Raw genomic sequence first — 15,297 nt, forward strand, 5'->3', positions numbered from 1 at the left:
ATATATAAACTTACACACACACATATATATAATATATATATATATATATATATATATATATATATATATATATAGAGAGAGAGAGAGAGAGAGAGAGAGAGAGAGAGAGCGAGAGAGAAGGAAAGAGGGAGGGAGGAAGAGAGGGAGGGAAAAGGGAGGGAGAACAGAGATACAGAGAGAGAGAGAGATGTGGGAGGAGGCATATCCATGAGATTTTACAAGTCCCCATGTGTTTTCTCAAAACACACAGTTTATTACATCAGAAGCTATGCACAGGAGACCAGGAAGGGCCCAACAAACCCTTGGAGATGGGAGAAGGGGATATATCTCCACAGTCTCTAATTTGGATTGAGTCAGTTGGCCGTCCGAGTTTCAGAGTCTATCCTGGTCCTTACTTGCTTTGGGCTGGAGGAGCCGTGCTGTAGGGGCAAGTGTGACCTGGTCTCCTAGATCACTCTGAGTCAGATTTACAGATTCCTTCCATTTTTCCTCACCAGACTCCAAATCTGTTTTCCTTTGTTTTACTTCCCTTCTCCCCATCAAGTCTGTGTCTCCCTCTACTCTATCTCCTTCTCCCCCAGCCAATTCCCAGAGTTTTAGGGAGACAAATTCCCCTAAACCTGTGCTCTACTAAGCGCTACAGGTCTCTACCCCTCTGGAGATGGTTGTGATTTGAGAGGGATTGGAGGCAGGACAGTTATGGGCAGAGGAAAAGGAGTAATAGGTTGGAAACCAGAGCAGGTCCATGAAGCTGATTTGCTGGATGAGCTGCCTCCAGGAGGTTGATGGAGGGATGGGGAGCGAAGGAAGAACTGTCAGGTGGGGAACCTTCACTCTTGGCCTGGGTGCTCACCCACTGACCATTTTACTTCTCCCGTTCGAAGTGTCACGATGTCCTCATAAGTAGCTGTTTGGTCAATTTCCAGACCCTAAGGATTTCAAGAATTGTACAACGTTAGGACCAGGGCTATAGTATAAACATAAAGTGAGTCTGCACTCACTGCCTGCAACCACCACCACCAGCTCGCATAACTGCTTCTCTTTCTTACCTCATAAGTGTGATCATCCTCCAGGGCCACTTTGCTATCATCCTGACAGAGACAGAAGGAGAAAGTTAGTCTGGGCTCCTCTATCTCCCCTTACCATTATTTTACAACCAGGTTTAACATGAAAAGGAAGGGGAAAAAGAGCTGAGTATAGGAATGGGAGTGGGGAGAAACCGGTGGGTCTTAGGATGGGGATAGATGGGGAAGATAGGGGCCTGAGGATGGAAAGGGGAGATGGATCTTCAGTATGGAAGAGAATGAGTGCCAGAAAAACCTAAGGATAAAATGGGTGAGGGGGAGGGGGATCCAGGATGAAAGCAGGAGAGGGTAGGGATAAGATGGCTGTTCAGGATGGAAGTGGGTGAGGGACAAAAGGGTCAGAGGATGAAATGGGTGAATGGAGGGGGGTCCAAAATGGAAGAGGGTGGGAGAAGAATGTTAGGATAGGAGTGATAAAGGAGAAGAACAGATGGATTTGAGGATGAAGCAGGTGAAGGAGAGAGAGCTGTTCAAGATGGAAGTGAGTGAGGAAAGACAGATTAAGGGGAAGGAAGATGGAGGTGAGATTGAGAAAGGGGGTGGGGGATGAAGAAATAAGAGGAGCTTCGGGAGGGATAGAGAGGGGAAAATCAATGCAAGATGTTGCCTCCCACACTGCTTTAAGCCAGTGTGGTACAGCAGGGTCTCTTCTACCTTGTTCACCTATTTTTCCCTCCCCTCATCTTCTCCCCAGTCACCTTATCTAACAACAGGAAAATAGGGACGGTGATGAAGACAATGATGAGTAAGGTCTGGATCATAATGATGGCATCTTTCAGAGTGTTCCTCCGCTTCAGCTGGGCCACGGTGCTGTACCCTTTGATGAGAGACAATGTGGGAAGGTGCTGAGAGGAAGGGGATGTCACAAAGCTCAACTATTTAGGGACAGAAATGGTAGTCACTTAGCAGATCTTCCTTTGTCCTGTGCCTTACCATCTCTGAGGATCCCCTCTCTTTTATCATCAGCCAGCTTATAGGTGGGAAAGTAGATAAAGAGCTAAGCCTGGAGTTAGGAATGGCTGAATTAGAATTACTTGCTGTTGATCCTGGGCAAGTAATTTAACCTCTGCCTATTAATTTTTCTCCTCTGCAAAATAGAGATAATAATGGCTCTTATTTCACAGAACCGTGAAAATCAAACAAATCCTGCTTCAGATACTAGCTATCTATAAGATCCTGAATAAGTTACTTAACTTTGGAATCCCTCAGTTTCCTAACTTGTGACTTGTTAGTCTTTAAAGTTCTACCTCTAAAACTGTGATCCCAAAGTGCTTTGTAAACCTCAAAGCATTATATACACATTTGTTATTCTTATTAATTGAGTCTAGGTTAACTGGGTGGACATTAATTCCCATTTGAACCAATCATCTTCACTCATTTCTGGGTGAGAAACAGCCTCCCACCCTCAGTTTAGCCAAATACCTGCAAATGTATACATCATCAGCCACAGGGGAGACCAAGCAAAGGGTCAGTCAATGGCTTAGTGCGAATGCTAGGCTAAATCTACTGTGGCAAAGAGAGCTTACATGAGTCAGCTACCAGTGACAAGTTCCCAGAACCATCTGGACACATTCTATCCCCCTGGATGTCAACTGGAGAGCTGGCACTCTTTTCTCAGTGGTAGTGGGGGTAGACAGGGAGCTGTCTGGAGGATTGAATAAAAATGCTCTGGACCCAGGCTTATCCCCAAACGTACCCATGACTCGGAGCTCAGTGCCGCAGCCCTTGTTCATCTTTTTAGGATTCTCCACACACTCTTGTTGACAGTAATAGATGCCATTGTCCTCAAATTGTATTTTTTGGATTATGAGAGTGGCAGTGTTGTTACTCCAAGAGTTCTTCAGCCGTTCATTGTCAAGTTTTAGAACCCGCGGATCGGGATCTGACTCCTGCTTCAGCAGCCAGCTCACTTCTCTATCATGGTTTAAGTGGCAGGTCACTTCAAAGCGGCTGTCCCTCTTTTTGGCAATAAAACGTGGATGCTGTGAGATCCCTTTGCATGAACTCTCTGTGAAAATCAAGATCAGACCCTAAGTTTCTCTAGTCTAAAGTCTCAAGGGCGTAAACTTCTACAGATCTCTCTCTCAGCTTTCAGCTGATCCAGGGGCCAGCCTTGTACCTCCCCACCAACACAAACAATGGCCCGAAGCATAGGAAGAGGCGTGAAGGCACGATGGAGCTATGAGACGGAGGAGGGAGAGGTGACAGAAACCAAACAAGAATAGAATTCCCTTGGACACTTATTGCTCCTCTGGTCATTGGTCACCAAGTCCTGAGCCAGTCTCTAGTATCTAAACCGTGGTAAATGTATAATGAATAGATTAACATTCACTCAGGATCTTTTGCACAGCAGTTCATCTAGCTAAGTGTCATACACTTATCACATGGGTTAGCAGACTCACATGTTATATTTTTTGTATAAGTCCTATCCTTTCCATCTTCCCTGATACTATCCTGATGCTTCCAACATCTCTTGTTTGTATTATGGCAACAGCATTTCTGATTAAGGGGTCTTCCTCTATCCAGTAACTTTTTTCTTCTTAAATAGTTGTGTAATAATGGGCAAATAATTTCTCTGAGCCTCAATTTTTTCATCTATTAAATGGGGATAACAAAGTGATCATATTGGGTTATTTAAAAGTAAAGTACCACTAAAACCTAAAACTTTATAAAATCTAAAAACATTCATAAACTTTATAGCAATATGCTATTATTTTTATTGTTATAATATTCTAATTACGATATTCTTCTGATGTTATTCTAGCCCTCCAATAATTGTTGGCTGACCCATTTCATAAATGAAAGTCACCTTCATATATAAAGTATTAAACAAAAACCAAATTCTGATTAGCCTAGAACTGGAAACAAAGTGAGGGTAAAATGACTAAGAAGTCATGGTACATGGTACATGGTACATGGTAATGGAATAATATCATGGGGTAAGAAATGACAAAGGGGACAGATTTATAGAAACCTGAAAAACATTCACATTGAAGTGAGTGGAACAAGAGAACAAATTATATGATAACAACAAGCTTGTAAAGATGTCTCTGGAGCATTTATGTTGAAATAAGCTGTCCCCTCCTAATTAGTAGAGGCTGGAGACAGAGCATCCATTTTTGGACTTGAGCATGCAGGAATTTATTTAGTTTGACTGTACATCTGTGTTTACGGTTTTCTTTTTTATATTAAATTGAAGGGAGGGGAAGAAATAAGAGGGAAGAAAAATGCTTGTTAATTTAAAAATAAAATAAAATGTACGGGGAAAAAAGGTCTTGACTGAATATTAAGTCATGAACTTGTTTTTAAAAATATTTTGATAACTATTTCAACACAACTGGTTTCCTTTGTAATTCTATATTTTATATAATTAATTTTCAAATATGATGCTGAGAAGGGGTTCACAGGCTATAGTAGATAGTTAAAAGGGACCATGATACAAAAATGGTTAAGGAACCCCGCTTTAGAATATGAACTGACTGACAGAAGAATTAGGGGTTAAATAATAAATTCAGTCCATTTGCAAATTTTGATCTCTTTGTTCTTTGTGTGATACTTGAGCAGGTAAGAATTTCTAAGAGTCTTGGCAAGACCATGAGAATCAGGTTCCCTTGTTCTATGAGAACTTGTCCAAAGCCAGTCTTAAGAGTGAATTAATCAATCCACAGCCCCTTATAAAATGTCTGCTAACTGCCAGGCACCCTGCTAAGTGTGGATATACAAAAATAGGCCACGTCCCCAAAACAAATGAAAAAAAAACCCCAATCCCTGCTCTTAAAGAGCTCACAGTCTAAAGAGAAAAATGACACACAAAAAAACTATGTACAAACAAGCTATAAACAGAATAAATCAATGATAATCTTAAAGAAAATCCTACTTTATAGGATATCGGAAAGCGTTTCTTGTAGAAGTGGAGATTCTAATGCAGAGAATAAATTAATCCCTTCCCTTCAAGAGTTTATGGTCTTTATTTTCTTTTTTGCTCTTCAACCAATCATAATGCTCAAAGATTCCAAATATTAGATTTGGGTGTAAAAGTAATAGATAAAATCTTTACTTCCCGACCAATCACTACCCAGAACTCCTCAGAATTGAGACTAAATGAGGGGATATCTTTAATACATATTAGATTTTTCCTGTACAAAAGAGTAAAACTAGAAAGCTTTCTTTGTGACTTATCCTATTCCTCCTCCATGAATTACAGTACAAAATGAGTTAGCAGGACTGCTAGGTGGCTCAGTAAATACAATGAGTGGTCTAAAGTCATCTTCCTGAATTCAAATTTAGTTTCAGACTTTAGTTGTGTGACTCTGGGCAAATCACTTAACCCTCTGCCTCAGTTTCTTTGTCTGTAAAATGAGCTAGGGAAGAAAAGGGCCAACCACTTCAGTATCTTTGCCAAGAAAATCCCATGAAGTTACTAAGAGTCAGACATGACTGAACAATAAAATGACTTGGAGATTTGTGCAGGTCCTCTCTTCAGTCCTCTTAAAGCTTCAATTGGCTAAAAAGCAAGGATTTTTTCCACCTTTTTTCAATTCACGGACCTTTTGACAATCTGGTGAAATAAATTGTCCCCTTCTCATAATAATGTTTTAAAAGTACAACATAAAACACATAGGAATCTTTTATATTGATATAGTTATCCAAAAAAATTTTTTTAAGTTCATGGACCCTAGGTTAAAAACCCCTGCAGTTAGGAATGCTCTTTAATAAATTTCATATGTGAACCTAAATTTTGTGAATGAGCCACTTCTCATTTTCCCTCCTTAGCATAGATATTGATTTAATAATAAAAACAATAGCTAGCTTTTATAATAGCATGTTATACTCTCTTTAGAGAGACATTTTCTGACAAATGTAGGCATTTAAATGATTAAGAGAACTTGATTAATTTTCTTTCCTTTTAAAGAAAAAGGCAATGAATCAGTTAATATAGTTGCCCCTCAAATTCCAAAAGCTGGAACTTGCTCTTTATTGTCAATCTAAAGTTCAAACTGTATAATCTGTCATTCAAAGCCCTCCACAATCAGATTCAAATATACATTTGCAATTTCATCTCCCACCATTCCTTTTTGGGTTATTGGATACTATGTATTCTGCCTCTGGGTCTATGCTCAAATTGGTTCTCTCTTCTCTCCATTTGCTTAAGGCCCTACTCAGCTTCTCTGTTGAGCCTGACATGACCTCTGGGTCCACAATGGCCCTTCTTCTGTGGCACACAAATCTCTGTACTTTTCTGTGTTACTTTTTACCTTTCTGTATGTCCTGTCTCTGCACCTGGATGACAAGCCTTTTGAGGTCAGAGTCCATGGCTTTAGCTCTTTGTATGAGGTCATTGAAAGTAAGAACTGGTTTTCATGTTTGTCTTTTTATCTCCAAGTGCCTGGCACATAGTAGACATGTGGCAAATGATTGTTAGGTTTACATTTATATGATCCTTTGCCCCTAGTGTAGTCTTGACCATTGCTTGTTCTCAGTAAATAATTGCCAATAATTGCTATTGATGATGAGTGATAACATGGGAGAGACAGTGAAGATTTAGTTAAGACTTGGTCAGAAGACCCTGGAGACATGAAAATACAGAGAAATTCATTTATCAGGGATGCCAAGGAATTGCAGAAACAGCGAAAGATCAGGCCCTCCCCCTCTCTCCAGGGCTTTTCAAACAAGATATGCTGAAGGTATCTCTCCCTCCATTCACCCCCAGTCTCCCTACTACCCCTCCCTCAATGATTCAGACACAGTTCCCTGAAAAAAAGGACAGAGCTACTAACCTCTGGAATCACGGATATCAACACCATCAATTGTTTGGGCTCCCAGGACCATCTCACCTGCTGAGGAACATGGGACAGAGAGAAGAAGAGAGTCAGGTGGACAAGTTAAGAAAAGATAGCATTGGGGTCAAAAGAACATCAGGGGATCCTATAGTATAGGAAGCATCTGACTTTCCTAGTTTGTCCAAACTCTAATCATTCCCATTGATGCAATTCTTCCTTCCTTCCTTCTTTCTTTCTTTCCTTCCCTCCTTTCTTCTTTCCTTCCTTCCTTCTTTTCTTTCTTCCCTCCCTCCCTATACTCCCTGACTTCTTTCCCTCCCTCTTTCCTTTCCTCCTTACTTCTTTTCTTCTCTCCCTCCTTCCTTCCCTCCCTCCTTCCTTCTTTTATTCCTTCCTTCCCTCCCTTTACTCCCTCACTTCTTTCCCTCCCTCCCTCCTTCCTTTCTTCCCTTCCTCTCTTTCTCCCTCCTTCCCTTCCTCCTTTTTCCTTTTCTCTTTTCTTTCCTTCCTGCCTTCTTTCCTTTCCTCCTTCCCTCCTTCCTTCTCTCTCTTCTTCCTTCCCTCCCTCCTTTTTTCTCTCCCTCTTTCTTTTCCTCCTTCCTTCTTTCCCTCCCTCCACCCCTCCTTCCTTCCTTTCTTCCTCTGTTCCATCAACATTAAGTGACTTAACTAGAGTCATGCAAGTCTTGAGTGTCAAATGCCTGAGATAGGATTTGAAAGTGGGACTCCAGGGCTGGTGCTTTACCCACTGCACTACCTAACTGCATGATTATTTCTTTCCCACAATAACTCTCCCATGTCCCATCACTTCAATTGATTCTTCTATACTTCCCATAGCTGAAGTTCAACAGATGGAGAGGGAGACATGCTAGGAAGAGGAGTAGAGAAATAAAAAGAAGATAGGAATAGGGAAAAGAAGAGAGATGAGCAATAGGGAAAAGAAGTGCCTGTGGTCCCCTTTGCCTCCAAAATACTAAAATTATAGAACGTCAGGGATGAAAGAAACGTTAAAACCTTAAAAAAAATTTAGATTTTCAAACCTTAGAACTGGAGAGGACTCTAGAGATTTCTAGTCTAAGCCTCTTGTTTTTACAAAAGAGGAAACTGAGGTCCAAAGATAGCGCCCTTTTTTTTTCTTGAGTTAATATACAGAACACATAGGAGGGGGTCTACATTCTACTTCCTTCTTTATGAAGTTTCAGCAGACTCTGAGTTACCAAAGTTTCCATTTTCCTCACTTTTTTCTCTTCACCCTACACAGGGCTCCCACTGCAGGCATTAGATATGGGAATTGCCTAATCTCCTTAGTCTCTCTCTTAAGCTCGAGGCCTTCATCACCAGTTGCCCCCTGGACATTTCAAACTCATCCTATAGGAAAAGTCAAATTCAATATGTCCAAAAACGAATTCCTTTTCTTTTCCCCACAAAACCCCCCTCTCTTTTGAACTTATATACTTCTTTTAAGGGCACCATTGTTCTTCTAGACATACAGGTTCACAACTTAGACATCATCTGCAACTTCTTGCCTTCACTCTCTCACAATTTGTTGCCAAATCTTATTGTTTATATCTCCAAACATCTTTCTTGCATCTCCCCTTATCTTTATTCACATAACTACCATCCTAATTTAGGCCCTTATGACTTTTCCCTTGAATTATTGTAATGAGTTTCCTAACTGGTGTCCTATCTCAAGTTTCTTCACTCCAATCCATTCTCTCCATAACTGCCAAAGGGATTTTCCCAAAGTCCAGGATAGATCATGTCATATCCCTACTCAGTAAACTTCGATGGTTCCTTAATATCTCTAGGATCAAATATAAGCTATCTGGCCCTTGCCTACATTTCTATTCTTATTACAAATTATTCTTTTCAATATACTTTACAATACATTTATGTCAGTCTGCTTGCTGTTCCCCATACACAGCATCTCATCTCCCCTCTCTTTGCCTTTGCCCTCATTGTTTCTCACACCTGGAATGCTTTTCCTCCTTATTCTACCTCTTACAATCCTTGTTCCTGCTTCAACACTTCAACTCAAACACGCCTTTCTTCAAGAGGCCTTTGCCATCCTCCCAGCTGATACTGCCTTCCTCTCTAAGTAACTTTGTATTTTCTCTCTCTGTCTTTTATGTAATACCTATTTATGTACACGCTGTCTTCCCCATTTGAATTGTAAGCTTCTTGAAAACTAGGTCTATTTTGCTCTTTCTTTGTATTTCCAGTCCTCAGCAAAGAGCCTGACATAGTTCAGGAAATGGTCATTGACTGATTCATGGATTATACAAACTCTACCCAGAGTCAGAGATAAGGATCCAGTTAACATGAGTGATAAAGATATAGACAAGACATAGACAAGAAGAGAGACAGACAGACAGAGAGGCAGAGATAGAGATAGGCAGAGACAGACAGCAATAGATAGGCAGAGGCAGAACACAGAGAGAGATAGAGAGACACTGAGAGACACACAGAAGGATAGAGACAGAGTCCCAGACTTTAGTAAACTGGAAAGACCATTAGTTATACACCTTCTAATTCCATTCTTCCATTTTTAAAGATATAGAAAAATACGAAGACCTAGCCGTAAATAGTAGGAGAGACAAAGAGAGACACAGAAAGTGAAAGAAGGCAAGAGAGAAATAACACAGACATTGAAAGTGAGAAACAAAGATAGAGACAGAAAAAACACCCCCCCCCAAAAAAAAAAAAAAAAAAAAAAAAAAAGCAAAAACACGTAGACAAAAACCGTGATGGGAACAGGATGATCTATGAAGATACAGAAAGGCAAAGACAGAGACAAACCTAGACATACAGAGAAAGATCTGACCTCCCTCACAAGAAAGGATGTAAGAAAAAAAAATTCTCAGGAGGCTAAAAAAGCCCTTGTTAAATGTGCACTGTTCTTGTAATCTAGACAGAGAAAGAACAAGAAAAGGGGAGAGTGGAAGGAGGCCAAAGCCATCCTCTCTGAGTACCTGAAAGTAACAGAAGCAGCACGAGCCCTTCTTTGGAGATGGTAGGCAGTCCCAGCCCAACCATGGTCAAATTGATTCTGTTCTTGACCCAGGTCTTGACCTCCATGGCTGTGGCTCCTTGGAGGGAAGTGCTACAGCTTGCTAGGCAGGCTGGATTCCCCACCCCACTAGGCCTCTTCCTGCCATGCAAATCTAGACTCAGGGGACAGACTGGCCCCTCCTGTTATTTCTGGGGTAGAGGAGGTGGGGCCCAAGGATGGGATTAACTTGGGAAGCTACAAACTCTATTGTCTGTTCCTTGTTGCTCAGACTTGGGGTGAAACCAAAGATGTGCTAGTCAGCTTGAATTTGGTCAGGAGAGTCAATTGTTAAATTTTCAGTGAGAACCTTTAGCCATTGAGAAATCAGCAAATGCTACAAATAGGGGTTTGGTTTATTATTGAATTGATTGTACAGACTTGAAAAAGTAATAGGGAAAATGTTAATCTAAATGAAACTTAAAAGTATGTTGAGCATATTTTACTTTTTCTTCTGGAGAGCTAATTGTTAAACATTTACCAACCTATTTCATGGAAGAACCTTTTTCCCCCCCATCTTTGATTACTGCCCCATAGCTTAATCAATAATAATAGAAAGATAATGGATTTGCAAAGAAGACCAAGGTTTGAGCTGGTTATTGACCTTCAGAAAAATCACTTTTTTTTGGCTTCAGTTTTTTTCATCTATTAAAGAAAAGGCTGGCCCCTCCTGTTATTTTTGGGGTAGAGGAGGTGGGGCCCAAGGATGGGATTAATTTAGGAAGTTGCAAACTATTGTCTGTCCTTTGCTGATGATTCTCAAAATATCTTCCATCTTCAATAATAATAAAAACAACAATGGAATGTTGAAAGCAGACTGGAGTTAGTCATGGGGGGAAGGAATTTTGAACTGGGTTTGAGCTGTCTAGGAGAGAAGGCAAGGGCAACCCTACTTGAAGTGTAGAGTGGATGGGATGGAAAAGAGGAAGGCAAGAACCATGGCATGGGATGGAGGCGGAATGGGAGCAGATTGTCTTAAGTGGAAGCCCACAGTTGGAAATTGAGGGGAGATAAAAGGGAAAGGAAGTGCAGCTGATGATCTCAAATGGCATAGTCAATGAATTGGATTTGCTAGAACAAGAAATAGAGAGTAGGTTTCTGAACAGGGATGAAAATGGTACGAAGGAAGATAATTCTGTATACCATTTGAATCTAATATTTGTTCCAAGTGTCTGAGGCTGCCTTCCTTGGATAGGCATTCAGTTTGCTGAGAAGGGGAGTGTGTTAAGTGAAGGAGCCCACTATCCTAAGAAAAACTTTTATTAACAAATCTGCTTTTTAGCTAACAGGTGAATTGAGCCGTTATTGTTTGCTTGAGGAAGAGGTTCACCACAAGCCCTTTGTGAGGGTCAAATTCATCTTCCTGCTTGTTTACAAATGAGTGGTCTGTATTTGACCAGTTAGATTTGATAGAACACTCCTTGGGCCTCTACTTCCTGGCTGTCTTCTTCCCTACAAGTCAGAAATGAACAATCCTGAGAATGCACATTTTTAGTTTTGGTGATGACCTTGTAGATAATCTTAATCTAAATGGTTCCTCCATTCTAAAATTTACAAGCAAGAAAGTTCCTGAATTAGAGAACTGGATACTAGCCTCTTGACTAAATGTGCGTTGGAGAAAGAAGAGAATTCTCAATAAGCCCCCTGAATTTGGAGGACTAAAACCACCTTAATGAAGGCCAAGAGGTCTGAACCTTGCTATAATGTTGCCTTGAGACATTAGGCTGTGTACCTTAAACAAGTGGAAGGTCAGTAGAGTGTGTTTACTAAGTAACTCCAAAGTGTCTTTTTCTTGGGTATTAGGGTGAGTAGGGGTGGAGCAGTCTGAAAAAAATCTAATGAATTATTTGGGCACTTTCTATTTCTGCCTTTGTTCATGGGTACCTATGAGTACTTTTTATATTACAGATTTTTTCTGTAGTGGTTGAAATAAAGACTGTCTAGTACTTGATATTCATATTATAGATTAACTTCCTATTCAGAACTTGAGGATCTTCTTTTTTCTACACCTGAGGGAAACTTTGATAAACCAGGCCTAAATTTTATTCAGATTTCCTTGGAATTTTATTTGAGAGTGAGGGTCTAAGCCAAAAAAATTAGTAATCTTTTAGGAGATACTTTTGAATAAGTATAAAGTAGAGCCCAGGCAAAGCACTATAATCTATCTATTTTACTTATTTTTAACATTTAAACAAAAGTTTAGTTCTTTCCTTCAACTTCTCCTCCACTTATTGACAAAGTAAGCAGGCAAAACAGTATAGGAAAAATAAAGAGGAATAGATTATTTCACTTGGAGAGAGGAAAGTATCAGAAAAGTCTTTAAGAACTCAATGTCTTTGACTTTGAAGGAAGGGCCTTGGGACATCAAGAGACAGAAAAAGGAAAGACATCAATTCCAAGCCCAGGGAATAGCATGAGTAAAAGAATGGAGAAGAAAGTAGCAGAAGGAATTCTCTTGTGGAAAAAAAGATGAAAAGGAGTAATCCAGTTTGACTGAAAAATGAAGAGAAGTAGTATGAGATAAGGTTAGCTAGGTGGTTTGGTGGATAGAGTGCCAGACCTGGAGTCAAGAAGTCTTTAGTTCAAATAGGTTCTCATACATTTACTTTGTGTGTGACCCTGGAATATTTCACCCTATTTGCCTCAGTTTCTTCAATTGTAAAATGAGCTGGAGAAGGAAATGGCAAATCATCTTTGCCAAGAAAACCCCAAAAGGGATCATGAAGAGTCAGATATGATTGAAAAATGACTTAAAGTAGGTAATAATACATGTGCCGGTCACCTCAGAAAGTCACTGGAAAGAAAGTCCTTAGCAAACATGATTTCTTTTGGAATAAGAATTTTTTCATTGAGTTGAAGTCTGCAGCAGACATTGGAAAAATAAACAGGACAACTCTAAAGAGAGGTTTAATCATCATGGTATCAAGATTTTAGAATTTTTCATTTTTAGTAGGGCTATAGCACATTTGAAGTTTTGTATTCTATATTTCCAACATTTAGCTAACTTACTCTTGCTTTTTAAAAAATCTTTTAATAAACCACCCCTAGCCCAATAATAAAGTTTTTTCCAACAAAAAATATAACCTTCTTAGATTTTATTTCTTTGCTTGCAAGAGAATTTTATTAAGAACAAAACACTTAAATGAACATATGATAGGACCAGATCAACTGAAAGTATTCTTCTTAGAACTCCTTGGTTTTATTTTTTGGTAAGATCCTTCTATGAGGGTGTTTCTTCATTCCTCTTAATTCTAGGCCTGCCCTTTGTTGATTATTTACTATTTATCCTTTATATATGCTGTTTGTACAAAGGCATTGGCACCTTATCTCCTCTTTTATATTATGAGCTCCTTGAGGACAGGAACTATGTTTTGTATTTTTTTTAATTCTTAGAGTTTAGCACAGTATGTGGCATAAAAGTCACATAAAAGCTTATTGACCAACTGACTGCTTAGATTTTAATATGACTACCCTACTTAAAAAAATCTTTTCAGTTTATGTGACTTTTTTTAAAAATGCAGTTTATGTTACCTTTGTAGTGTTCAATGTAGGACTTGGAACATAGTAGACTTTGAATAATGTTTGTTGATTGACTGATTGATTTCTGATTTCAGTGCATTACTATCTCTGACTCCACATTTCCTCTCTAAGAAAAGTGGGAAAGGAACATCAGTTGGATTTTGGTCTGTTTCTCTTTTATCCTGTCATAATTGCCTCAAGTCTTCCCTCATTCCCTTTATCCTTTTTCTAAGAACCATAATAATTTCTAAGAGGAAACAATATTGGGGTTATCTGAAGATGTATCCTCAAATCTTCCTTCTTCTCTTCATCTTCTTTCTAAAAATCATAATAATTTCTAAGAGGAAACAATATTGGTGATAACTGCAATAGAATTATAGTAAAAAAAAAAACCCAAAAAATGGAAACCAGAGAAATATTTAAAATATGAAAAATATGAAAAAAAGTGTATGAGTGTATGAGGAAAACTCAATGCTGAAGAAACAGATTTTTTTTTCTTAGTAGAGAAGGGAAATATGTTTTCCTAGACTTCATATAAAGTCTGGGATCCAAGACTCACACAGTGAGTTTGCAGTGACACAGCTCTTTTGTATATCTGCCAAGGAAGTTTGTGCATATCTGACAGTATGCAGTCAAATACACCTAGTCCTGAGCAAAAACCAAACAAATAAAATAAATAATAACAAAAACAGTCCTAAAAAGAGATTCAAGCCCCAGGGATCAAAATAAAAAAAAAGAAAGAAAGAAAGAAAAAAGACAATAATTGTGAGGATACTAGATGTGACCCTGTTTTGTGTCTCAATATTTTGATACCAAGAGCAGGAACTCTCTGTACAGTGGACCTTTGCTAACCAAATCTCTCACCCAAATTCAGGACTCCTCACCCTTCTCCCCTTCTTTCCTCTTCTTCCCCTTGTCCCCTCCCTATCTTTGAAACTTAGGGAATAACAAGCATCATCATCAGAACTATGGGTTCCAGGCTGTTCCAGATGTTCCTGGGTGTTTACAGATGTTCTTGGGCAAAACAAAATAACATTTCCCCGTAAAGGTGTCAGCTGTTCAGCCCACGGAACAGCCTGGGGATTACAAACAAAATAGGCGTGAGCTCAGTGACCTGGGGTCTTTACAAGGACTCCTGGCTGGCTTGACGTGTTTGTGTGTGCGCACGTGTATGGGGGTTGGGGGAGGGGGGAGAGAAGGGAGGACAGGACAGATCAGGACAGGGCAAGGAGAGCAATAGTGCCCTGTATCTAGTTAACTCCAAGCCTGCAGACCCTAATAACGGCACTGTGATTTACTTTGGGGGACTCTGATTTATCACAGATCCCCATTTTCCTGGGGGAAGGAGATCCCCGTTTTCCTGGGCCAAAGACCTAGAGACTCCTTTCGAACCTCAAAGCTGGAAGGACAAGTGAAGAAGATTGGGGATGTAATTGTACTTTGGGCTAGATTTATTTGTTTGCTTAACAGTAGTACAGTGATTAGAGTGTATAGTTTGGGGGGAGGAGGATGGGAGAGGGTCCTTGGATATTCTATTTTCCTATCTTGTCAAATGAAATCTCTAGGCCCTAGAAATTTCTGTTCCACGAGAAATCATGTTATCTTCCAGCTCATCTCTTTCCCCACACCCCCTCCTGTCCTTTCCTCCCTTATCCCCCCCCCCCCATCCTGGGCCATGTGGAGGTCTGTGGTCATAATGCAGATGTGCCCTTTGTAGCTTCATTCCTATTCACATGGGGCTGATCGCTTCCTGGGCCCCAGAGGGGAGCTCTGGGGACACTCTCCAGCTCAGCCCTGCCTGGTTCTGGATAACGGGTTATTTATTACACAGGGGATCATGCTGTTCCCTCTGTGCCTTAACACA

General features: G+C 40.0%; 1 protein-coding gene across 2 annotated transcripts; it reads right to left on the minus strand.

Annotated features, from left to right (window-relative positions):
• Nucleotides 1-230: 230 nt before the first annotated feature.
• CD79B (CD79b molecule) lies at nt 231-14,168 on the minus strand. Of its 2 annotated transcripts, none has more exons than XM_051995012.1 (6): nt 9,838-14,168; nt 6,863-6,919; nt 2,782-3,093; nt 1,784-1,902; nt 1,050-1,091; nt 231-929 (listed from the first exon to the last, which is right to left on the minus strand). In XM_051995012.1, exons 1-6 carry the CDS (start codon nt 9,941-9,943, stop codon nt 831-833), a joined length of 735 nt encoding a protein of 244 aa, XP_051850972.1. In that variant the 5' UTR covers nt 9,944-14,168; the 3' UTR covers nt 231-830. The 2 variants fall into 2 exon arrangements, with proteins under 2 accessions (XP_051850972.1, XP_051850971.1); XM_051995011.1 differs by having other exon boundaries at nt 6,863-6,922; nt 9,838-10,022.
• Between the last annotated feature and the right edge of the window lie 1,129 nt (nt 14,169-15,297).

This window comes from Antechinus flavipes, chromosome 4, assembly GCF_016432865.1.
Source record: "Antechinus flavipes isolate AdamAnt ecotype Samford, QLD, Australia chromosome 4, AdamAnt_v2, whole genome shotgun sequence".
Classification (NCBI taxonomy): Eukaryota; Metazoa; Chordata; class Mammalia; order Dasyuromorphia; family Dasyuridae; genus Antechinus; species Antechinus flavipes.